The sequence below is a fragment of the Meles meles genome, chromosome 4, assembly GCF_922984935.1.
Source record: "Meles meles chromosome 4, mMelMel3.1 paternal haplotype, whole genome shotgun sequence".
Lineage (NCBI taxonomy): Eukaryota > Metazoa > Chordata > Mammalia > Carnivora > Mustelidae > Meles > Meles meles.
The window spans coordinates 93814870-93840996 of record NC_060069.1 but is presented as its reverse complement, the minus strand read 5'-3'; the positions used below and the strand labels follow the sequence as shown (position 1 = coordinate 93840996).

General features: G+C 35.4%; 1 protein-coding gene across 6 annotated transcripts in view; it reads right to left on the bottom strand.

Moving 5' to 3' along the window:
- XRN1 (5'-3' exoribonuclease 1) overlaps positions 1-26107 on the bottom strand; it is a 111777-nt gene extending 85670 nt beyond the window's left edge. For 4 of the 6 annotated variants that reach the window (XM_046002076.1, XM_046002078.1, XM_046002077.1 and 1 more), the window contains exons 1-12: positions 25948-26107; positions 16185-16417; positions 12005-12102; positions 10492-10601; positions 10288-10398; positions 8937-9019; positions 6453-6540; positions 6202-6370; positions 5401-5468; positions 4947-5084; positions 2890-2956; positions 2564-2669 (exon numbers count right to left, since the gene is read on the bottom strand). In XM_046002076.1, coding sequence (XP_045858032.1) covers positions 2564-2669; positions 2890-2956; positions 4947-5084; positions 5401-5468; positions 6202-6370; positions 6453-6540; positions 8937-9019; positions 10288-10398; positions 10492-10601; positions 12005-12102; positions 16185-16417; positions 25948-26022 — 1346 coding nt within the window. In that variant the 5' untranslated portion in view covers positions 26023-26107. Of the gene's footprint in view, positions 1-2563; positions 2670-2889; positions 2957-4946; positions 5085-5400; positions 5469-6201; positions 6371-6452; positions 6541-8936; positions 9020-10287; positions 10399-10491; positions 10602-12004; positions 12103-14416; positions 14587-16184; positions 16418-25947 lie in introns of those variants that run through there. The other 2 variants (XM_046002080.1, XM_046002081.1) reach the window with 2 other exon arrangements.
- Positions 26108-26127: the final 20 nt, after the last annotated feature.

Genomic DNA, 26127 nt, shown 5'->3' with positions numbered 1-26127 from the left:
GCAGGGAGCCGGATGTGGGGCTCAATCCCAGGACCCTGGGATCATGATCTGAGCCCAGGGCAGACAATTAACAACTGAGCCACCCAGGAGCCCCAAAGGGATAAATATTTTATTTATTTATTTATTTATTTTAAAGATTTTATTTATTTGACAGACAGAAATCACAAGTAGGCAGAGAGGCAGGCACAGACAGAGGAGGAAGCAGGCCCCCTGCCGAGCAGAGAGCCCGATGCGGGGCTCGATCCCAGGACCCTGGGATCATGATCTGAGCCGAAGGCAGAGGCTTAAACCCACTGAGCCACCCAGGCGCCCAGGATAAATATTTTAAAGACTTCTGGATATGTACTTCCCAAAATAATTTTACCAATTTCTATTTTCACCAGTAAATGGGAAAGAATACTACCATCATCACTTTTGGACCAACACTGAATATAAGAATTTAAAAAGATTTGCTTATTTGTTAGGCAAGCAAATGGTATCATTATTTTCATAAGTCCACATTTTAATATATAAAAAGGAAGGGAAATAAAACAAGATTTGTTAGCTATTAAATTAAGGATTTAGTGCCTACAGCAGGTATTACAGCGCTACATAACTGTAATCAAGGAAATATAAGGATTAAGGAATAAAAGATTAAAAGCATAACTATTTTAAATATTTTATTTCTCAAGTCTTACATGCTAATGGTACTTAACAAAGCTTCAAATAAGCTGGTGAACTGTACTAGAATTCCTATATCTCTAGTTCCTGGAGGTCAGTATGAAAAGAGACAAGAAATACTATGTCTAGACTAGAATGGAAGACAGTTTGAATGTCCATAAAGCAATGTCTGAAAGTCTATCTCTGGGCAGATTATAGAAAAGATCTAATATTTAGTGCTTTATTATATTAAAAGAGAAGTAAAAATTATAGTATAGAAAATATCTAAGTATAATATCTAAGCAAGTAAAGGGTACATAGCATTTCATGAAACTCTTATCTCTCTTATGGAGAAGCAGTCTCATCCAGTGGTTAGAGAGTTAACGGGGGGCGCCTAAGTGGACTCAGTCAGTAGAGCATGTGACCCTTGATCTTGAGGTCGTGAGTTTGAGCCCCATGCTGGGTGTAGAGATTACTTAAAAAAATAAACTTAAAAAAGAGAGAGAGAGAGAGAGAGAGAGGATTAACTCAGGAGCCAGATCGCCTATGTTCAAATTCTGGCTCTGTCACTGACTATGCCACCTTGGGCAAGTCACTTAAGCTTCTCAAATCCTTGGGGTGCCTGGCTGACTCATTTGGTAGAGTATAAATAAATAAATAAAATCCTTTTAGGAGATTTTCTTTATTTATTTGACAGTGAGAGAGGGAACACAAGCAGGGGAAGTGGGAGAGGGAGAAGTAGGCTTCCAGCGGAGCAGGAAGCCCAACATGGACCTTGATCCCAGGACTCTGGGTTCACAACTTGAGCCAAAGGCAGCCATTTAACGACTGAGCGACCCAAGCATCCAACATGCAACTCTTGGTCTTGGGGTTGTAAGTTTGGGCCCCATACCGGGTGTAGAGACTACTTAAAAATAAAATCTTTAAAAAAAAAACTGAACCTGCCTAAAAAAAAAAGCCTTTCCCTTCCTTAATTTCTTCTATTGTAATAATAATAACTTATTTATCTTAAAGAATTGTGAGAATTAAATAAGTCAATATTTTTTAAATATTTAGAATAACACTTGGTACTTGGTAACCGCTAAAGATTTTAATTAAATAAAATACAAACATACATAGTTCATACTGTGGGTTGCAGTTTAAAAGTATGAAATCTACCGTTCTAGAGGTCAACTTCTTAAGGAACTTTTGAGCTAGATTATTAACTTGGGGCTAAACCAGGTAACTTTTGAGATGAGTTTGACAGGAGTCCAGAAAATGGAAGGGGAGAAAAACAAATTGTTTTCTACTTGCCAACTTTTTTTGTTTTAGATTTTATTTTATTTTTAAAAATTTTTTAAAAGATTTTATTTATTTGACAGACAGAGATCACAAGTAGGCAGAGAGTCAGGTGTGGGATGGGAGCAGGCTCCCAGCTGAGCACAGAGCCTGATGCAGGGCTTGATCCCAGGATCCTGGGATCATGACCTGAGCTGAAAGCAGAGGCTTTAACCAACTGAGCTACCCAGGCGCCCCTAAAGATTTGTTTACTTGTCAGAAAGAAAGAGAGAGCGAGCGAGAACAAGCGGGGGGGGGGGGGGGGGTGTCAGGCAGAGGAAGAAGCAGGCTCCCTGTTGAGCAAGGAGTCTGACTTGAGACTTGATACCAGGACCTTGGGATGATGATCTGAGCTGAAGGCAGACATCCAACTGACTGAGCCACCCAGGTATCCCTACCTGGCAACTTTTTACTACAGGAATATAACACATGTCAGTTATCACCTATTCCAAAACCACAACAGTTGAAAGATTGACACTACAATAATTTCTATAACCAAAAAATTCTCCTCACCCACAATCTTAACTATCAAAATTATGCTGTTTTGTGAAGAACCACAAAATCTAATTTTTTCTATTTTAAAGTAAAAGCATTGGTAAAAACGTACTCAGACACTACATCAACTCCCATCTTTGTCATGTAATATGTTCTTTTATATTGTCTAAACTCAGTTTCAAATAGGTCATCATCTTCAGTCTCATCTTCTAAATTATCTGGAAAAAAAAGCCAGAAAAATAGTGCTGAAAATTATAAATATTCTGTTTTTCCACCTATGGTCTGGTAAATATTTATCAAAGCAAATGCTTATAAACTAACATAGAAATCTATTCTATCCAATATTATTGAATTAGTATTTACTATGGAAAGATAATAACTATTCTGTCAAAAAAAATTAAAAAAAAAACCAACATAGAATACAGAGTTTGTACTCACCCTTAGAAGTTACCACTTCTTCTCCATTTTTGTCTAAAGCAGCCCAACAAATGGCATTTTCCTGGCCCTACAAAAATTACAAATCAATATAAAATTAATGGCAAGATATATTTCAAAGTAAGATAATTGAATACAGAGATTTAAAAAAATACTAAAAAGAACTGACTGATTCTTAAGTGACAACACTGTAAAAGTTCATTCAAAAAATAATCTGCAAATACTATGTAAGTGTTTTTGGTTTTATATCACTTGTTTTCTAAATCTTTATCATATAGAACTTAATATTTAGGCCTATCAAAAATATGTAATAGGTAATTCTCACCTATTGAGTTAATATAATCTATTTGTTTACAATTGAATCCAATGATTACAAATATTACATGTTTTCTGTATCTCTGGATTTCATCATTCTTATAACTCTGTTTTCTATCTCCACTTCTCAATTTTTCTCTCGTGCAACTCATTTGCTTTTCTATAGTTTTCCCATCTCATCACAGTCTTCATATTCCTGCCCAGCTGTTTTTCTGCCCTTGTGATCTCAACTCTTCTCTCCTCTATTTTCTGATTGCCTATCTACTGCCAGTGACTTTCATTAGTTCTTCCTACCCGCTTATTCCCATTTCCCTTTGTTCATCCAAACTAGAGCCTCACCTAACTTCCTGTGCTTGGGCTCTTCCTCTAGTTCCTCCCATTTTGCCAATTTCTTTAATAGTAACTACATATGCCGGAAGACTTGTGAAGCTTAAGGACTGGGCTGAGATGGGTGGAGCCAGGGATTACTGATGTGTAAATTTTGTGAGTAAAGTACAGATTCCCAAAAAGTTTCTGAGACTATTTCCTTAAGAGCAAAAACACAGTAGAATGCAAATGGACTGCTCCTAAGTTTCACTGAGAAAAATCTAATCAAGTAGAAGGACTACACTAGAGAAAATTAGGATAAATGCCCTTCCTGGAGCAACAGTTACTAGCCTTAAACCTAAATAGAACCAGTATGGCAAGGAGAGTGCAGGAAACTCCTCGATTTTATCAGAACCCAGTAATTATGAATAGGCTGAGGAAAATTTCAGAAGAGGTTTATTTTCTGAGCTAACACATATAAGACATTCTTTAGAGCTTATTAGTGATGTTTTATAGGGTATTAGCATATTCTGATTCTATTATTTATTTGTCCTAACAATAATAAAATAATAATTATTTAATTATTGAGCACTAGCATTAGCTATTGTGCTATTATTTACTCTTAAACTAACCTATTGCCTTTTTTTTTTTTTAATTTTATTTATTTATTTATTTATTTGACAGACAGAGATCACAGAGGCAGGCAGAGAGAGAGGCGGGGAAGCAGGCTCCCCGCTGAGCAGAGAGCCTGATGCGGGGCCTGATCCCAGGACCCTGGAATCATGACCTGAGCCCAAGACAGAAGCTTTAACCCACTGAGCCACCCAGAAGCCCCTTTTTGTTTTGTTTTTTAGATTTTATTTATTTACTTGACAGAGAGAGACACAGTGAGAGAAGGAACACAAGCAGGGGGAGTGGGAGGCTTCCCGCTGAGCAGGGAGCCCCATTAGGGGCCAGATCCCAGGACCCTAGGATCATGATCTGAGCCGAAGGCAGACGCTTAATGACTGAGCCACCCAGGCACCTTGTATATGATTTTATATATAAATTATTTCTAGAGAAAAATCACTGATCTAGTTGATGTCTCACTATTAAATGCTATAAATACCTGCATTTTTAAAAAAAAGATAACTAATTATCTGGGCTCTTATATTTATATTTATTTCTATACTTATTAATAGGATGAAAGAACAAAGAAAACACAATGTTCTTTTTCAAAAGTAAAAAATAAGAAGTTGATTTTTAAATATCATATTTAAAGGACAGGATCTAATAGAGAAGAAACCAAAAAAAATTTTTAAATGTTCAATAGGAGAAAATAAGAAATGAAAATGAAATAAGGCAACCCTAAAAACCATAAGAAAGAAAATGAGGAATAAGGAATATCAGTTTTACTTTTGTAGCTAAAAAATTGAAAGGACACCTAAAAAAATGAACACCTTTGGTTTTTTCTTTTCCTTGTAGTTCTTGGCTTCTTCTGCTGCAACACCAGCTGCTTCATTGAGGTACTTGTTACCAACTTTGCTTTCAAACCACTTTAGGTCCACAAAAACTTCACTGAAGTGTTCCCGATCAAACTGTACAGAAATATTTAAATTCATTTAAAAATAATTTGAGTATGCCTAGAAAAATACAACCCAAACTTTAACCAGTTGCTACTTCTGGGGCATAGAAAAATCAAAGAATGTTTACTTTTTTGCGCACATGGGGACCTCATCTACTAGTCTGAAAATGAAAAATAAAAAGCAGATAAAAGTAAAATTAGGTGAAATTATAAAAGAATGATCAATTGGAGTAGAAGTACCAAAACTTTTTCTTCCAACACTATGTAACTGCTTTCTGACCACTTATCTCTACCCTGGGACAAGAAAATAAAAATATCTAGTTACTTACATCTGATAGTTTCACAAGGTATTTCTCAAATCGAGGTAAGTTGAGATGCCCACTTTCATTAATATAACCTAAAAGGAACAAAATCTAAATTTGTACTAAAAGCTGACACTATTTTTTCTAAACAATTTTACAAAACTCTTTTTATAAAATGTTGAATATGTCACTCAACTAATCAAGAAAAAACTATATAACTGACTCTAGTTTCTCTGAACTTGATATTATTATAATATAAAATATGTAACAACTGAAGCAAAATAAAAGAAATTCCAGGTTCACATAATAATCCTCCCACATTTCCGACATCTCTAATAGTTAATTAAATATGTTCTAAAATCTATCCAGATTATTCATTTAATATGTTAACTTGAGAAGAATACCCTGCTATTCTGCTATCTGTTTTATTCAGCATTCACCATTGTTTATCGATTCCTCATTTTAATTGAAAAAGCTTTCCTATTTCCTATTTCCCTACTAAATACTCCAATACCTATCCATTCAGAAAAATGAACTTCTGTGCTTTAATAAGTGAAATCAACCACTTCTGATGGCTTTCTTAAACAATCAAAGGCAGAGATGAGTCAGATATCAATACATGAGGCTTCCTAACTCTTGCCATTTTCTTTGCTTGTGAGCCACTGAAAATTAAAACCCCAGAGTTTGGTGCCTTAGACCAAAGGAAACCCCCATTTTTTTCCCCTAATATAATTGTGCATGCAATAATCTAATAAACTGAGTAAAATTTTTAGGATTAGCTGAGTGCTTAATAAAAGCAGCCTCCAAAGAATATTAAACTTTTCTTACCACCAAGTTCTGGCAGGATGGTAATATATGTTCCATAAAGAAGAGGCAGTGCATCATGATTAATATGTAAATGAGGTAGATGAGGGATAAAATCATTCCCAACAAGAAATCCCATCAAAATCCAATCATCTATTATCCTTTCAATATCATATTTAAAAGTGATCTTGTCCTACAGCAAAATGGAGAAAAAATCAAATCTTATGGAAATTCCTTTCAACACATCTTTGTTTCACAGCTATATTAGTACTTACTTTCAGTACTGAAAACTCATAGTCAATGTACTCTCTCATTAAAGACAAGTGTAGGAGGTGAAATGTGGTTTCTTCTGGTGCGCAGACCCTATAATTAGTCAGATGATCAGCAAAGAATTAATTATATCTTTAAGGCTCAAATTTTAAAATGCAGCAATGCTTAAAATAAAACTTATCATTAGAAAATAATTAATTCTTGTAATCCAGGCACGTAATTTATATAAAATCTCCAAGGTAGTATAAACATAAAAGTATAATTATAATAGATGTAACATAAAGTTCAAAATAATTTGTCTGCATTATGCTTTCTGTGGAAAGATGCACAGAATTAAGAAAGCCTACATAAGATATAACAGATATGAGAAACCATGGGATCTGGCCCATTTAAGGTTGGCCACCAGCAGAAAGCATACAGATAAGTGAGTATATATACTTTTCTGCCTACTGAAGTACAGTCTAAGGCTTTAATGGTGAGGCACCATCATCTCTTTCCTCTTATCTTTCCCTGGCTTGGTTTAGGGGTCTATATGCCTTAGCTATTGGCCAATACTCCAACTTTAACCAGAAGTAAACTGACAGTTGTACTTTAAAAAGATCAGATACCAGAGCAAGTGGATTTAGCCCAGGAATACAAGGACAGCTCCATATAAGAAAATAAATCAATGTAATAGATCACACTAATAAACAAAGGTAAAAATACCATACAATCAACTAGCAAAGAAAACATTTATCAAAATCAATACCCTTCTATGATAAAAGTACTCAGCCAAGTAGGGATAGAAGGGAACCTCCTTAATATAAAAAAGGGAATTTATGAAAAATTCACATCTAATATGTTGATAGCAGAAGACTGAAGGCTTTCCTCCTAAGAACAGGAACAAGACAAGGATGCCCATTTTCCCTATAGCTATTCAGCAGCATTGTACTTGAAGTCCTAGCCAGGGCAATTAGGCAAGCAAAGAAATAAGAGATAGACAAATTGAAAAAGAAGAAAACTATCTCTATTTACAGACGCCATGATTCCATATACGGAAAATCCCACAGAATACACAAAAGCTACTAGGACCAAAAAATGACTTCAGTATAACTGTAGGAAGCAAGATCAACACATAAAAATCAGCTGTGTTTCTACATACCAGCAACAAATAACCCAAAAAAGAAATTAAGAAACAATTCCACTTAGAATACCATCCAAAAGAATAAAACACTTAGGAATAAACTTGACCAAGAAGACAAAAGAAAAAAAAAAAAAAAAAAACAGAGGCAAAAAACTGAACTTAGGGAGTAAGGAATGGGGGAAGGTGGTCTTAAGATGCAAGTTTTCAGTTATAAGATAAATAAGTCCTGGAGATGTAATTAATGTATAGCATAGGGACTGCATTAATTTTTTTTAAATAAGAGGAAAAACAAGTAAGAGAAAAAAGCTGGCAAAAGACTTATATACTAAAACTACAAAATGCTACAGAAAAAAATTAAGGAAGACATAATGAATGGAAAAACATTCTGCATTAATGGATTAGAAGACTTATTACTAAGCTGTAAAAAGTAGCCAAAAGAATCTATATAGTCAATGTCATCCCAATCAAAATCCTGATGTTTTCCACAAAAACAAAAACATACATCCTAAAAACTGTTAATCTTGCAAGACTCCAAATAGCCAAAATAATCCTGGAAAAGGAGAACAAAGTTGGAGGTCTTACCCTTTCTGATTTCAAAACTTATTACAAAGTTTCAGTAAACAAAATACTTTACTACCAGTGGTACTAGAATAAAGACAAACATAAAGATCAATTCAATAGAATACAGAGCCCAGAAATAAACCCTTGCATAAATGGTCAGGCAATTTTTGACCAAGGTGCCAAGACGATTCAGTGGGGGAAAAGAAAGTCTTTTCAACAAGTGGTTTTGGGAAAACTGATATTCACATGCAAAAGAATGAAGTTGACCCTGACCTTACATCATATACAGAATTAACATGGATCAAAGACCTAAATGTTCTTTTTTTTTTTTTTTAATATTTTATTTATTTGACAGAGAGAAATCACAACTAGTCAGAGAGGCAGGCAGAGAGAGAGGAGGAAGCAGGCTCCCCGCGGAGCAGAGAGCCCGATGTGGGGCTCCATCCCAGGACCCTGGGATCATGACCTGAGCCGAAGGCAGAGGCTTTAACCCACTGAGCCACCCAGGCACCCCTCAAAGACCTAAATGTAAGGGCTAAAACTACAAAACTCTTAAAATGGGGAAAAGCTTTATAACACTAGATCTGGCAATTTCTTGGCATTATAAGTACAAGAAATAAAAGAGAAAAATAAACTGGACATTGGCATAATTAAAAAAATTTTGTACATCGAATGACACTAAAAGCAGAGTAAAAAGTAAACTGTGGAATGGAAGAAAATCTTTACAGATCATTTTTCTGTTAGATGATTACTGTCCTTAATTTAATTGCTGTTCTTTCTTTTCCATATATGCAATATAATTTACCTTTGTGTCTTTTTGCCACCAAACCGAACCTCTTCTCTTAAAAGAGAGAAATGTGCCTCATGACTTGTTAATCCAAGCATAATCTGTTGAAAAATGATTAAAAAGTTTCTATTCTCTAATTTTTATAGTATTAGGTTTACAGAAACAAACAACTAAAAAACATTTCAATATAGAAAAACATATGCTTATTTAGTAAAAAACAATTTATTAGCACATTAAATATACAAATTTCAAAATCTGATCCACTTATTCGTTATGGGATAAAGTGTGTTTTTCTAAGAAAAAATGTTTACCTTAGACTCACATGACCTTTACAACTGCCATTCTGTCCATAGCCACCACCCCCACCAAATCCCCAAAACCTTCTCTTAGTTTTCACACCTTTCCATTTGCCAGAGGGAGTGGATAAGAAATTAGAGACTGTAGCTCTTCCATGACAGATGAATGTAGTATTCTTCTAGAGTCCAGAATGCCTCTAATATGTGAAAATTTAAAAAAACTGGAAAAGGGCATCTTCATTTAATCTTCTCATATAGTATTCTAATGCCCAAAGAAGTCAAACAGTCTAGTGAGACATATCAACCACTGCAACATATATTGCTTACTTTATTTCAATCCTGATTCAAACAAAACAACATCAAAGATTTACGAAGCCATCAGGGAAATGAGAATACCAAATGGTTATTTGTATATAAAACACTGACTGTTAATTTTTATTTTATGTAGGATAATGGCATTACTGTTTTTTTTTAAACAATCCCTCTCCTTTAGGGAAACATTACAAAATATTTACAGACCAAGTGATACAACGTCTGGGATAAACTTCAGTCAAGGGGAGTAGGAGAAAGGAGACAGATGGTTAGGAATAAGAAAATGAAAATTAATATTTAAGGTAAATTATTTAAAGCTAAAAATTATTTAAGATAGATAAAGGACATAGGAAGTTTCATTATATTGTATTCTTTACTTTATGTTTCAAAATTTCCATAATAAAAAGTTAAAACAAAAAAAGCATAGTAAATTTATCTGGGACTCAGAGTTATCAGATCAGGTATTATTGAAAGTTATACATCAAGCAGGAGGGTAAAAAGCACCCTCTACCTCTGATCTCAACAGACTATTCATAGCACTAGGATCAGTCAAGTATGAAGACTACAGAGATCTGTTGATCATAAACTATAGCAAAAGAGTTCATTTTCCAATTGTTTTAAAACCTTGTTAATGGCAGAAGTAGCAATCCTTATTATGTCTAAAATATTTGTTTCCACAGCAAGAAAGCTTCTTACATAAGTCTCTTATAGATTTAATTATAATGGCATAAGGTTATAATAACAATAAACTTTATACCTACCAAGTCAGCATCTAAACCATAAAGACAATGTCTGGTGTTGGGATCATGATCTGGTTTTGCTTTCTCGGATCTGATAAATTCCATGATTTTATGCTCTCCTTCTCCGGGGGTCTAAATATATGTTTAAAAAAAATGTGGTAATAATGCTGTGCTTTAAAATATTAAATTAAAAAAAAATCCCTTTAAATAAAAAAAGATAATAACCTCATGGCCTGAGAAGTAGATGGTAACTCCTTGCCACGACTTATCTGTAGAAATTTTCATATTTACAAAATACTTCAGATGTTCATGTAACCTGGCCATGAATTCAGTCCCTATAAATAAAAAGTTTTAAAAAGTTTATAATCTGAGAGAGACAAAAAAAGAGTGAGTTCCCAGGGACAACATGAACTTGGATCTGAGTATGCAGGAAATAGCTAAGTGTAAAATCTCTAAAGAAGTCAACATTCATCATGCTTATCTTGAAAAGTAGGTAATTTTGTACCTTTCTCTTGCAAATATTACAATTGTTTCTCATTTCTCTGCTCACCCTAAAATGAAGTTAATGTCACAGAGATAAGTCAAGAAATTTTACTACTGCCTCAAACTATGCTTCACACATTTTCATACCAGGGCAGAATTTCAACTCCCTAATGAAACTCAATCTTCTATTTCCCTGCAGGATTCTGAACTTTTTTCTTTTAAAGGCACGCGGGTTTAGATTGCTAATAATAACAACTATTATTATTACTACTATTTACCTGTAAAATTATTATTATTCTAGAAACTGAGTCTATGGTGATTATGTTTCAGGAAAAGTATAGATGGTCAAGAGTCAATGGCAATGCAGTCTAAAGCCATAATTAGGATAAAACTGGTTACTAAATCAAGCAATGTATGATAAAGGCACTTAAATGAAAGATAAATTACCACAGTTATAAAGAATTCATGAGTAAATAAGATTTTAAGATTTTTTTTCAAGTAAAGGAGTGCAATGATGTTAGACAAAGCTCTAATAAGTACAGCGTATGTTGTTGCAAAGTTAAATTAAACTTATTATACTGATAAATTCATTAAACTCCTAGAATTTTTAACTATACTTTAAGAAGTACAATAGTAAGTGCTCTAGACTAGGAGAATGGGTTTCTTATCCTGAATACAATAGCCAGCTACATGAAGGTGGGTGAGCCACAACCTCACTGGATCAGTTTTCATACAAATAAATGGTGGGAGTACAGGGGATCTTTTAAGATCCTTCCAGGTTTGGAGTTCTATGCATCTGGGAGAGTCCAGTCCACAACTGCTCTTATCGACATCCGTAAATCCCTAGAGTGGGTCTTCATAGGAGCACTTATAATCAAGGTGACCAAAACATCTCCTGAGCAGACACAACTAGGAAAATAGCAATTGGAATTTTAGGGACAAATTAAGTAAAGGCTATGATACATTTGGGGGAAAAAAAAACACACCTTACATTTACATTAAATCTCTCAGAATTTGAGGTGACTGGGTGGCTCAGTTGGTTAACTGTCTGTTTTATGCTCAGTTCATAATCCCAGGGTCCTGGGATTGAGACTCCTGTCTGGCTCCCTGCTGAGCAGGGAGCCTGCTTCTCCCTCTCCCTCTCCCTCTGCGCTCCCCTCCTCTGCTCATGCTCTCTATCTCAGATGAATAAATAAATAAATAAAATATTTTTAAAAAAATCAATCTCTCAGAATTTTTCTCTCAGTGAATTTACCTGGTGTAATACAGTTGGAATCAAATCTGGCCTCTGTAGGAAGAGTTTCTCCTTTTTCTAATGCCTTTTTTATTTTGTCTTCTGCCTCCTTTGCTGACCTTAAATGTTAAGGAAAAAAAATCTCAAGGTTTCTGGGAAAAAGTACAGTTCTTTATATAAAGTAAACTGTTATTTAGATGCTTTTGTAACTAAAATACTAATTAATCAATTTGAGGTTCAACATAGAATATAAGTTTTAAAATGATTATAATTGATAAAGATGGGCCTCAGAATTGTTCATTTTTACTAATTTAAAGAATTGAGTTTTTCAGAAAAAGGACTATAGAAGTAGACATTACAACAGTATAAAACTGACTCAGAATGTTAGGAATATTTATAAAGTAATTCTCTTCTTAAGTATATAGCAAATCGATTCTATAAACAAGCTCAAAAATTGAGCATTAAACATTCATTATATATACTGCATTCTACATTTAATAGTAACATCGAACAAGAAGTACATTATTAAAATGATCTAAGAATATTATATAAAAATAACTATAAAATTGCAATGGATATCTTTGGGTTTCCTCATAAAAACATTTAAAAATATAAGCCCAATAACATTAATGACATCATTTGCCAAAATATCTCATTTTTGAGGCAATAGGAATTACTAGAAAGACCATGAGTTTTAGAGTTGGACAGACCTAAGTCTGAATATAGGCATCCCAATTCCTGTTCTGCTTCTCCTAGTTCCCATTTTTGGCATACTATATGCCACTGGCATGTAAGTTAATAAGCTCTGCTTTATGTACATTTTCTACAGCTTTGCTACTAGCTCTACCTACTGTGCCCTGTGGAATTATATTTCTATGATAAACAAACTCTTTTTCATATGTAACCTCTCTCACCAACCTCAATATAACAAAAACCCTGAAGATATCAACTTATTTGTAATTTCTCCAACAAAAACCATTTTTTTCTTTTCTCAGCTTCCTTCCTTTGATTGAACAAATTCAATGTTATTATGTGACAAGTTTGGGGAAAATAACAGAAATGATTCCCATTTTCACAGAGCTTACACTCTAATGGGGAGATAGAGAACTTAACAGCCATAATGTTTAATGTGGCTGCAACACAGAGATATTTGGGGCAGGGACAATGAAAGACTATTAAATCAATGTAGGTGGAAGGTTTAGAACACTAGCAGTAAAGATGAAAAGTAAATATATATGTCAAATTTAAGAGACTGGTAAGCAGGACTGGCTGTGCAGAATGAGGAAGAAGAAGTCCAAATTACTCTTGGACTTTCGGGTTGAGCAGCTATTTGCATGGTGTTATCATTCACTGAACTAGGAAACAGAAAGAAGGCAGCTTTGAAGTGGTCTTCAGTTCTGAACATGTTAAACCTGAAATGTATCTGCGGTATCCAAAAGGAGATATTTATGAGACATTTGGATATTTAGGGGTTCTAGAAAGAGATACCATCAGGAAGATAAATTGAGGAGTCATCAGTATAGACACAGTAGTTAAAACAACTAGGTAAGATCACTCAGGACCAATGATAGAAACTTAAGTAAAAAAAAAAAAAAAAAAAAAAAAAAAAAAAAATATATATATATATATATATATATATATATATATATGGCAAAGGAACAGAAGATTACAAGGAGACCAAGAAGGTGCAGAGAGAGTGTGGTTACATAAAGATCACGGAAAGGAAGTTTAAGAATGAAAGAATCATCACACTGTTAAATACTATAGGTAAATGAAGTTATATTGAGAATAATTCTTTAGATTTAGTCATAAGGAGGCTATTTGTAATCTTTTAAGGAAGTTTTAGTAGAGGGGTGAAAGCCAGATGGCAGCATATTTGAAGTAAGAGATGCATAAAGATTATAATTAAAGATTATGAATGGAGAAAACAGTATCTGTGGAGAATGAGAAAAAGCTGACTAGGGGATTTTAGGGAAACACAGAACACTCAATTGCCAGCACAATATTTAGTAAATGCTTGTCCATTCTCTTAGTTTGTCTTCTGATACTGGAGAGGTTAGAAACCTAAAAAATTAAGATCTCAGGCTTCCTTGCAGCTAGGTGAGTGGATATAACTTAGATTCTATCAGATGCCTCCACAAAAGGTTCAGTAGGTAGAAGTATGACCTTATGGAGTGTGTGTTTCATTATAGTAGAAGGGATCTCAATATTCAGAAGTTTTGTAGATGCTGAGAAGCAAAGTATAGGGCAGATCTACCAGGTACATTGGGGCTCTTGTAACAGATAGAGTGGTGGCTTCTTGACTGCTGAATTGTAACTAAAGTGATACATTTTTGGAGCCAATAGTTCAGGTAGTATCTTCTTAATTCCTGGATCACAACTAAAGCAATAAATTCCTGAACAACCTGTTCTGGTGGGGGCCTCTGAACTCACCTTCTTGAATGTTGTAGTAATAGTGCCACTGGTGGGTCAATTCTGTGGTGCTGTTCTGAAGTCATTCTTGAAGGCTCACCTAAATTCCCATCCTTTTGGCTCTTACAATGATTTTTAGAAGCAGCTAATTCTTTGTAATATATATACTTAAAATAGGTAGGCTTCTATTTCTGCAAATGAACAGTGACTGATATAGTGGGCTTAAATAATCCTTTCTTAATACTAGATTTTCTAGCCCAGTAGCTCCCCCAAACTAGTTTAACAAATACCAGGGGAATCTAGTAAAAATCGTTTCCAGGTTCTAATTTTTGAAATTCAAATTAATTAAGTTCAGGTAGCAACAGAGGTTCTGAATTTTAATAAGAGATGGTCCTTGTCTTGATGGTCGTTTTATAGTCATTCAAGTATCTTCAATATCTTTTCTCTTTTGGTATTTAAATCACTACTTTTTATCATTCTTTTCTCATTTTCACTGCTAGCCTTCCCTAAAGTACCCTCCCACTTTCCTTGATGATTTCTGTATTTGATTCATAGGTGCTCTATCCACTCCTTTACCTGCTCTTGTGATGAAACAATTCATTACGCCAACAACCCATCAAACACACTGGACTCAGAGTCTTCCCAACAATTCTAACAACCGTCTTAACTTTATTTATCCTACTCATAAGTAAGGACACAACATGATCTCATTGTTTTTTAAAACTATTCCACATGCCCAGGATTTTGACTTTAAAACTTTATGTGACTCTTCTCATTCTGTTACACCCAATGCAACACATTGGGGATGATAGTATCTCAAGGGTCCTAACTCAGCTCTCTTCTCATATCCCATCAATCACCTTCTAGTCTCACTTGCTTTTCTGTCCAATCTGGACCCATGTTCACTCAGAGTCAGCATGTGGCCCAGGGTCTGGGCATTGAACAAAGTCTGTTGAATTAAACTGTCAATGTTTCTATTAGAACAAGCTCTCATTTCATCCTGCAGTTCTCTAGTTCAGGACAGACTAAGAGAGGAGCTTTCTCTACTACAGTTGACCCTTGAACAACACAGGTTTGAACTGAGTGGGTCCACTTGTACAAGGATTTTTTTTTTTTTCAATAAATACAATATAGTACTGTAAATCTATTTTCTTTTCCTTATGATTTTCTTAATAACATCTTCTTTCCTCTAAGCTTACTATTAGAATATGGTATATAATACATACAACATACAAAGAATGTTTTATGGTTTATGTTATTGCTAAAGCTTCCAGTCAATAGTAGGCTATTAAGGTTTGGGGGAGTTGAGTTATATGCAAATTTTTGACTGTGTGGGGGCCTGGAATCCCTTACCAGTGCATTGTTCAAGGGTCAACTCTACTGCTATTTCTAAATTACCAAGGAGAAGTTTAAAAAATTTATGACAGAGAGCAAAAGTAACTACACAGCCCAACATATGCTTTGAGAAGGACTCCTCACTTCAATGAATTACTAATTTGTTTACTCAATTGATAAAATGTGACATAACCAGTTATTTCCTTTTCTGGAGGAATTTAAGCAGAAAAGAAACATGAACAGAAGATGAGGTCACTAAATCAATTATCTTTAAAATAATTTATTATTTTAACAAATAAATAAAAATTATTAAATTATTATTATTAATAATAAAATAAAAATTATAATATAATAAGAATTGTAATGTTTTATAAAATAATAATTTTATAAAATAAAATAATAAAACAATATATTAACCTAAGTAGTATTCTAAAATAAACCACAAATGTTTTACCTAAAACGCCTCCCCCGCTGCTGGTTCATTTTTGCTCGAGGAGCCACACCATCGACAGCCATAAAGAACACTTTCCTAGGTTTAATAATGCGAAACAACACCTCCAAGTAGTGAAAAATATCAGTAAAGATTTTATCATCAGAAATTCTGAAGTGAACATCATCATCATTAGGATGGGAACATTGATGTATGATTCCATTCATATCCAGGTACAAGTTGTCAAATTCAGGAATCTAAGAAATAAAGAAAAATGACCAAGATTGTTACTATAATCAATGATGGATATTTAAGCAGCTGGGAAAAGCAGCTGATAAAAAGCAGGATATAGGGGCATTACTATATAAAAACTGAGAAAATAACCACAGTGCATAAAGAAAGTAAAGAAAAATGCACAGGAGAAATTGGTAAGATGGAGATATATTATATAACTATATAATGCACCAACAGCTTGATCAAATTTACTGTCAGGAAATTATCTACTTATTTAAAATGCCCAATGGGAAAATACCAAATGAAGTACTTGGTTCATTTGGTACTCAAACTATTAGTTTGATATCAACTTCTTAAAGTCTCAATTTCCCCTATAAATGGGTAACATAATGCCCATTTAAAAGGCTCTTTGTACATGGTCATTAAAAGATTTTTACAAATGATTTAAACCCTTGTATATTTGGTTTCACTGAGAGTCACTAATTTGGTCATATTAATTAAGAAAGCTTACATTATGCCAAGAAATTAAGGAAATTTTGAAGACATGTGGATTAAAAATTTCCTAAACTTTGGCTAACAGGTATCTAGTTTCATAAATAACATGCGTCTACTTTTATAAAAAGACTTTATGGCTTGGGCTCTCTTGATCTTTCCTTTATTTAAATGTTTGTAAGCAAGTAAGGGGAACACTACGAAAACAAATCTACACTAACAAGGCAATGAAGTGGGCACAACTTAATAGTTATAATATCTAATGTAATTAAAGATTTTGAGTAGTCTGTCTTACATACTAACTGAAGAAAAGTATTTTAAATTTTCAGACATAGAAACATAATGAACTTTTCTTATATAAACTTAATGAAAGCCATCTAAAACAATTCAAATTTTACCATAGATACAGAAATGATACATTTTCCTCTTATTGAGAAAATGGCAGGCCTCTGAGTTTGGGGAGTGAAAAGTTTTGGCCTCTGATTCAATGAACACCATAAAAACATACTGACAAAACACTCATTTTATGGGGTGGTACCAGGCACCACATAAAAAAAAATGTTAGGGGCACCTGGGTGGCTCAGTGGGTTAAGCCTCTGCCTTCAGCTCAGGTCATGGTCTCGGGGTCCTGGGATCGAGCCCCGTATCGGGCTCTCTGCTTGGCAGGGAGCCTGCTTCCTCCCCTCTCTGGCTGCTGCTCTGCCTACTTGTAATCTCTCTCTCTCTCTCTCAATCTGTAAAAAAAGAAAAAAAAATTTAAAAAAAAAAAAAAATGTTAAATGTCTTCGGGGTGCCTGGGTCGCTCAGTGGGTTAAGCCTCTGCCTTCGACTCAGGTCATGATCTAAGGGTCCTGGGATGGAGCCCCGCATCGGGCTCTCTGCTCAGCAGGGAGCCTGCTTCCTCCTCTCTCTCTGCCTGCCTCTCTGCCTACTTGTGCTCTCTGTCAAAAAAATAAATAAAATCTTTAAAAAAAAAAGTTAAATGTTCCTTACTGAGTAATAGGCTCAAATGACATGAAAATTGTGATAATGAGGTTTTAAAAGTATATTCAAGATTTACTGTTTGCTTCAAAAAATCTGAAAATCTCAATCAAAATCTCTAAGTGAGAACTTTACAAAACGGTTCCAAAGTTTACCTAGGAGAATAAACACGCAAGAAAGAATATTTTAAAATAAAAGTAAATGAAGGAATCTACTTTATATGATATTAAAAATTATAATGGTTTGATTGAACAAAATAGTTTACAAATAGTAAAAATGTGGGATGACTGGGTGGCTCAGTGGGTTAAGTGTCTGCCTTTGGCTCAGGTCATGATCCCAGGGTCCTGTGCTCTCTGCTCAGTGTGGAGCCTACATCTCCCTCTCCCTTTGTCCGTTTGTGCCCCCCTGCCCCTATCAAATAAATTAACAAAATTCTCAAAAAAGGAAAGTAGTAGTTCAAGTGTATACAGAAATTTAGTATCTAAGAGGCATTTCAAACCAGTGAAAGGGATGGGGCATTTAGCTAACTATCTGGAAATAAAACTGTATCTCATCTTATAACACAATAAATTCCAGAAAGATTAAAAATATTAATGTGAGAAATATAAGTAAAAAATTATATACAAATATTTTGGTGATTTTAGGATGGGGAAAGCCAAAACTAATAAACCAAATGATGGAGTTGGCAACCTATATTTTTTACATCTATAGGGTTAAAAAAAGTATCAATAACAAGTTTAAACTGAAAATGACAAAATGCAGGGAAATGCTCGTAAATTAGGATAAAGTCAGCATTCCCAGCATACAAAAAAATCCTCAAATAAAAAAGAGCAAATTTTAAAAGTAAGCATGGAAAATGCACAGCAATTCAAAAGAGACACAGAAGTCTGATAAACATATGAAAAGATGTTCAACATCCCCAAATTTCTAATTAAAATAATATGCCATTGTCCCCATCATGTTAGCAAAGATTAGAAAAAATGGTATTACCCAGTTACTAGCAAGGTTTTGGGAAAATAGGTATTTCCTATGTTATCAAAAGTGATAGTTGGCATTTATTAAGCATTCATTAGGTGCCAAACATTGAGCCAAACATATTGTCTCACTAAATTATGATAAATTTAAAAGAAAAATATTTGGATTCTCCATTTTGCAGAAGAAGAAAATCACAGAGATAGAAAAGAGAGAAATGGCATTTACACCCAGTAGTCTGGATGGGAATATAAATTGGTGCAATTAATATGAAAGTATATATCAAAACCTGAAGCATTTTCTTTTCTTTTCTTTTTTTCTTTAAAGATTCTATTTATTTGAGAGAGAGAGAGAGAGAGAGAGAAAACCAGCAGGGGGAATGGAAGGCAGAGGGAGAGGGAGAAACAGACTCCCCACTGAGCAGGGAGCCTGATGCAGGGCTGGATCCTAGGACCTGAGATCATGACCCGAGCTGAAGGCAGATGCTTAACCAATTGAGCCACTCAGGCACCCCCCAGGATTTCTACTACTGGAAATTTATTCTGAGAAAAAATCAGAAATGTGCACAAAGATGTAAGCACAAGAATATTAATGGCAGTACTATTTACAAGAGATAAAAAATGAAATAAAAATGCCTAATAGAGGGGCGCCTGGGTGGCTCAGTGGGTTAAAGCCTCTGCCTCAGGCTTGGGTCATGATCCCAGGGTCCTGGGATTGAGTCCCGTGTCCCGCTCTCTGCTCAGCAGGGAGCCTGCTTCCCTTCCTCTCTCTCTCTCTGCCTGCCTCTCTGCCTAATTGTGATCTCTGTTTGTCAAATAAATAAGTAAAATCTTTTAAAAAAAAATGCCTAATAGAAAACTGATGATGGTACATCCACACAACAGAATACTACACAGTAATTACAAATTATGATACACATTCATAATTTACATTAGATAATGTATAAAATATAGACAGTCAAATGACAAAAGTAGGCTATAAAACAGGGGGTATATTATTATCCCATTTACAGTAAATATTTATCTACATGTACATCTGCATATAAACATTAGGAATATACAGGAACAAGACATTCCTGGTAGTTAACCATTGATGTTGGAATTTCAGTTTATTTTCCTTTGGAAGATATAAGAGCTTTTACAACTCTCAGTACTATATTAATTTTTATATAATAAGTACATACTTCATAATCTGAAAAAAAATTATTGTTTTAGAAAAGAAATTTTTAAAATTCTCTTATGTTTCAGATTAGTAAGAAAAATACAGGATGAGTAACCATTGACTAATTCAATGAAGAAAATGAGAACATGCAATAAAATCTTGCTCCTTCACAAACATAATACTGGGGGAAAAAAAAGAAAGAGAGAGAGGCAAACCAAGAAACAGATTCTTAACTATAGAGAACTGAGGACTGCGGGAGAGAAGGTGGGTGGGGGTGGTCGGGGGGCGGGTTAAATAGGGAAAGGGGACTAAGGAGGGAACGTGTTATGATGAGCACTGGTTGTTGTATATAAGTGACAAATCAATAATTCTAGTATTATACTGTTTAGTTATAATAGCTAGTATTATACTGTTTGTTAACTAACTGGAATTTAAATAAAAACAGGAAAAAAACCCCAAACACAATACTGAGTTATTATATCTGTAAAATAGAAGTTTTGTCATTATTTTATACTTTCACCTCTCCTCAACCCCCGTATCTAATTAGTCACTTAGGTTTCATTTATGGTTTTGTTTTTTAAATTTAACTTCCAAAATGTCTCTAGAATCCTACCCTCTTAAGTATTCCCATTGTGTTAGGCATTCTCATAATTTTCTCCATCCCCAGATTTCCTGTCCTAGTTTAAGCCCTCAGTTTTCCAACTAGACTGCTTGCTTTATTTCTCTCCCACCACAGTGTAGCTTGCCATTTTTCTAATACACAATCTAATCATGTTGCTTCCATACTTAAACCCATATGATACTATTATAAACCTTTAATACCATAAAAGGTTCTGTATGACTTGGCTGTTATTTCTCCCACCAATTCCATGCTCTTTCCTGTTTGCATGTACAGTCTACAAGCTAAATATACAGTACATTACCTAGAAAGCCGTAGATGTACTGGGCTGTTCCAAACCTCTACGACTTAACAGATGCTACTACTACTTCCTGAAATGCTTCTCTTTCCTTTATGCTTTCTTCCACTGATCTTGCAGATTTTGACTCCGCTTTCAAGATCCAGCTCAGTATCTTTGGAAGCCTTCCTATACTTACCCAAGGAGAAATGATGCTCCCTTCTCTATGTCACACTTTTATTTGTTTTTCTGTTCCCAATGCATACAAGAATGCCAGGGGTGTGTGTGTGTGTGTGTGTGTGTGTGTATACTCATTTTTGTTGAACACTTAAGTGTGATGTCTGTCCTTTCCTACTAAACTGTGAGTTCCTCAAAGCAAGGTCTCTGATTTGAGGAATTCACAGTTTAGCAGAAAAGGACAGAAATTACACTTAAGTATTTGGTCATGTTCAGAACTCTTGGTATACTACCTGACACAAGGTAGTGAATAGAAATATTTAATAATAAATAGTGAAGCTCTTCCTTTATTAAATGTGATAGCACATGTAGGCTATAACACTTACTTTGAATATGCATTCATACTGCTTTAAATTGTGGTTAAGTATTAACATTTCAGTATCTAATTTTCTCAAAACAGTTTCTTTTAGCTAGTATAACTTTGTATCCTACTTAGTGCTGCTGCAAAATGTCTTTTTCATTAAGACAATATGTATCTGACTATTAAAGAGAGCTGTTGGAAATTCTTTTGTCCCAGTTCTTTAATCCTATTTATCTTAAACAATCCCAAGATTTTGTTGCTTCAATTCATTTTTTAATATGCATATTTTATTTATTTTTTTTTTTTAGAGAGAGAAGAAGGGGCATAGGGAGAGAGAATCCTAGCAGGCTTCATGCCCAGCATAGATCTAGCTCAATCTTACAACCTTAAGATCATGACCTGAGCCAATATCAAGAATCGGAAGCATAACTGACTGAGCCACTCAGGCACCCCTTTAATATGCATGTTTTAAAACATACTACATATACAATGTATATTTTAATATGCAATGTTTTTATATACTATGTATTCTTTATATGTTGTATTAGTATGCTATGATTAATAAATTCATTCGTTTAATAAATATTTACTGAAGACCTATTATGTACCACAAAAGTAGGGATGAAATTGTAATAAGGAACGTATATATCTGACAAAAACTTAACCTTTACAAAACAAAGATCATACAATTAAGATTATAAACTCTTACAGCATATGCAGTTCTCCTGTGATTAAAATCTACTACTGTGCTGGGGAGCACCTGGATAGCTCAGTGGGTTAAGCCTCTGCCTTTGGCTCAGGTCATGATCTCAGGGTCCTGGGATCGAGTCCCTCATTGTGCTCTTTGCTCAGCAGGGAGCCTGCTTCCCGCCCTCTCTCTGCCTGCCTCTCTGCCTACTTGTGATCTCTGTCTGTCCAATAAATAAATAAATAAATAAATAAAATCTTAAAAAGAATCTAATACAGTGCTACTGTAACAGCTAAAATATGGGGCACCTGTGTGCCTCAGTCAGTTAAGCATCCCAGTCTTGATTTTGGCTCTGGTCATGATTGTGAGCTCAAGCCCCACTCCACCCTGAGCATGGAGCCTGCTTAGCGTTCTCTCCCACTCTCTCTTCCCCTCCTCACTGGTGAGCTCTCTCTCTCTCTCTCTCAAAAAATAAATAAATAATAATAATAATTACAGGTAAGATCTGTTAAGCACTTGCCATGTACTAGACAGATTTAAATGCTTAACAGTCGACCCTTGAACAACACAAGTTTGAACTGCATGAGTCCTTTTATATGCAGATTTTTAAATACAGTACAGTACTATACATGTATTTTCTATTTTCCTATGATTTTCTTAACACATTCTTTTCTCTAGCTTACTTTATTGTAAGAATACAATACACAATACATAATAACATAAAATATGTGTTAATTGACTGGTTATGTTATCAGTAAGGCTTCCAGTCAACACTAGGCTATTAGTCGTTAAGTTTTGGGCAAGTCAAAGTTATACTTGAGTTTTTGACTGTGTTGGGGTCGGGGGGGCGTCGGTGCTCCTAATACCCACATTTTCAAGCGTCAACTGTATGTGCATTCACCTACTTAAATATAGCAATCCTAATATTATTATCTCCATTTTGTAGCTAACAAAACTGAGTAACAAAAAGATTGAGTTACTCACCCATAGCTAGTAAAGTAAATGTTGGGGCTAAATTTGAAACCAAGCAGAATTGCTCTAGAGCAGTATTTCTTAATCTTTCTTTCACTATTGTCCTTCTTCCAGGTAGGTCTTTAGACTTGTTTTTTTCCCTAATCATCACCCTCCAATGGAATTTCAATACCACAGCTATACTGTATATCTGTTTACACACTGTGGCATTTTAATATGCAAACCTCCACCCTCTCAACAATTTTGGCCCCTTAAGGAACCATATTGTTCCCATTCATAATTTATACTCTTGTGCCTGCATTTTTTAAAACTATGGTAAAATGTTCATTAAAACTTTCCCATCTTAACATTTTTAAGTGTACATGTTATTCCAGTGCCAGCACTTTTAAAGCCAATCTTCTATGCATTTTGTTACAAATTGCACAGAAGGAGACACAAGTTAATATTTCCATTTTAAAGTGTTTGCTCTTGTATAGGGAGCATATCTGTTTCATCCTTTACTCTATCTGCCTCAGAATGATGCCTTGGCAAGTCAGTTATGAGAGTTCATAGGAGGCCAGCTACTCCTGCCCTTTAAAACCCCTTAGTTACAAATACTGCTACATAATTGGCCTACATAGTCTTTTAGTGAATATTCTGCAGTTCTCCTGTTCTCAGGTCCATCACATATTGCCAGATTGCTTCCTTTTTCCTCTTGCAGGGATGCCAACACCAACTGGGTCTAGAGGCTATTGGTAGTTTGTCCCTACCTACTTGTATTTGGGGGTTCACAGGGATATATTACATGGTTTTATCATAAATGTTCTATGGATTTCAAACACTGCTATCTAGTTGTTCTTTTTTTTTTTTTTAAGATTTTATTTATTTGTCAGAGAGAGCGAGAGAGCGAGCACAAGCAAGGGGAGCGGCAGGCAGAAGGAGAAGCAGGGTCCTCACTGAGTAAGGAGCCTGATGTGGGACTTGATTCCAGGACCCTGACCTAAGCCAAAGGCAGACACTTAACTGACTGAGCTACACAGGCGTCCCTAGTTGTTCTGTTTTTATGCGAGGATTCAAAGAGACCAAAAATGATGCTATTGTCTTTACCACCACCATCTTCCCACCACTTACTCCTCCTCCCAATCTCTTCCTCCCAGGACTAGTTTTTGAATCATGGTGATTTAGGTTTACTGTCTTTTAAATACTGCTTAAGAGAATAGCTGCTAACTCTTTATTATATTTGCTCTCTTTGTTGTGGTGGTCATTGTTAACTACAAGAATCAAACATTTTTGAAAGACACCATTTTGATAAGCCAAGTTTTAAACCTATCCTTTTAAACGTATCATATGAATGCTTAAAGAGATTATTTTTGTTCTTCAATAAAAAAGTTCCTCAGGATGGTGAGAAGCCAAGACAGCTTTACCAAACCAAATTCTGCACCAAAGAGTATAGAACAAAAATATTAATGAACAAACTATATGTTATCAAGTCAATCCAAATAACAATCACATTTTTTTCACTTTGGAGATAATAGTGACTGATACATGGCAGGCACTCAGACTTTTGTTGAATGAATGACCAAGGAAAAGCCAAAGTTGGTTGTCTCTGTTTCTGAAATGTACGACACATCCTTTTTTACCCTTTTCTCTGGAAAGAACTATCTTCCTAAATCTGACTCAACCCATGTTTCAAATAAACGAAAAATAAACTACTGTTTTGGAATTTTTTGTAAGCTTTTCTTCATTTGTCAAATCTGACAGGAATTCAACTACAAAGTAACCCTTCTGGAAGTTTCACCCTATCTTCATGCTTATTGTACTTTTTTTTAAAAAAAGATTAAACCTTACTTTAATAAACAGCAGGATGTGTTGGCTGGATTATTTCCCCTCACTACTAATAAAATGTTACCCATCAAAACTGATTCATTAGCTACACAAACATCAAAACTGATTTTCCTGTAAGATATAAAATGGACAAGAGATCTACCAAAATCATTAAATGTGACAAACACTAACGTATCACCCCAAGTCTAGTTTACCTAATAAATAACTGCTTACTATTTCTCTCCACAGTTCCTATACATAAACATTTTTGGAATTCACACAAAATCTTTGCACTGGGATAGTATTACACTCGGATTATAAGCCAGATATTATTATTACTAGCATTATGCTCTAACAATCAATTTCTCTTTCTCTTTCTCTGTCACACACGCACACTCACACACTGACGTCTCCAAATAACTGCCCCTGCCCGTCCAAGTGTATTATTGTTTCTGCTGGAACGCGGTATTCGTACGACCTTTGGGATAATCGAAAGAGTAACGAAAGGTATCATAAATGTGAACCATCGGCTACGTCAAGAAGTCTAGGCGTTGGGGGTGGGGTGGGATGCAGGTCCCGATAAGGGAAAGTAAACAAGGTGACTCAACCGCGGAGGCACTGATTATATTGTTCGTACGCGGGTCTGTTGCTTTGGGGGGGGGGGGGGGATGGGGGGGAGGACTTCGAATACCTGCTCCGGCTCTGCTGCCTCTATAAGGAAATACGTAGCTCCCCGGCAGGAAAGGAAAGAACTCATTAAAATGCTCCTGCCCTGGACTTAATTTTCGAATCGCGGAAGGCCCTACTCCGCAGCAGAGCTGTCAGAACTGCCGCGATGCCCGCGGCTCTGCCCACAGAAATGAAACCCATGTCTTCGCCCCCATTCTGATAGTCCAGGGTATCTTCAAACCTTCTCCTCCCTTCCCTTCACCGATCATGGGGCAGACGACGAGCAGAAAGAGGAGGCTGGGGAGTTCTGTCCCAGGATGAGGGAGGGCCGCGGGGCCCGGGTTCTCGGCCTCCTAAGCCGCTGCCTCCTAGCTCACCCACCTGATGCTCTTTCACCACTTCACTGAGGCAGGGATACCGCTCCGAGATCCATCGGTAAAACTTGGGGACTCCCATTTCGACCGTCAACGCTAATTCCAATTAGGGCCAAACCGAAACCAAACGCCCCGCCAGGGCCTAAGCCGCTGCCTCCGGCCGTCGCTCCGCGGATGACAACACACC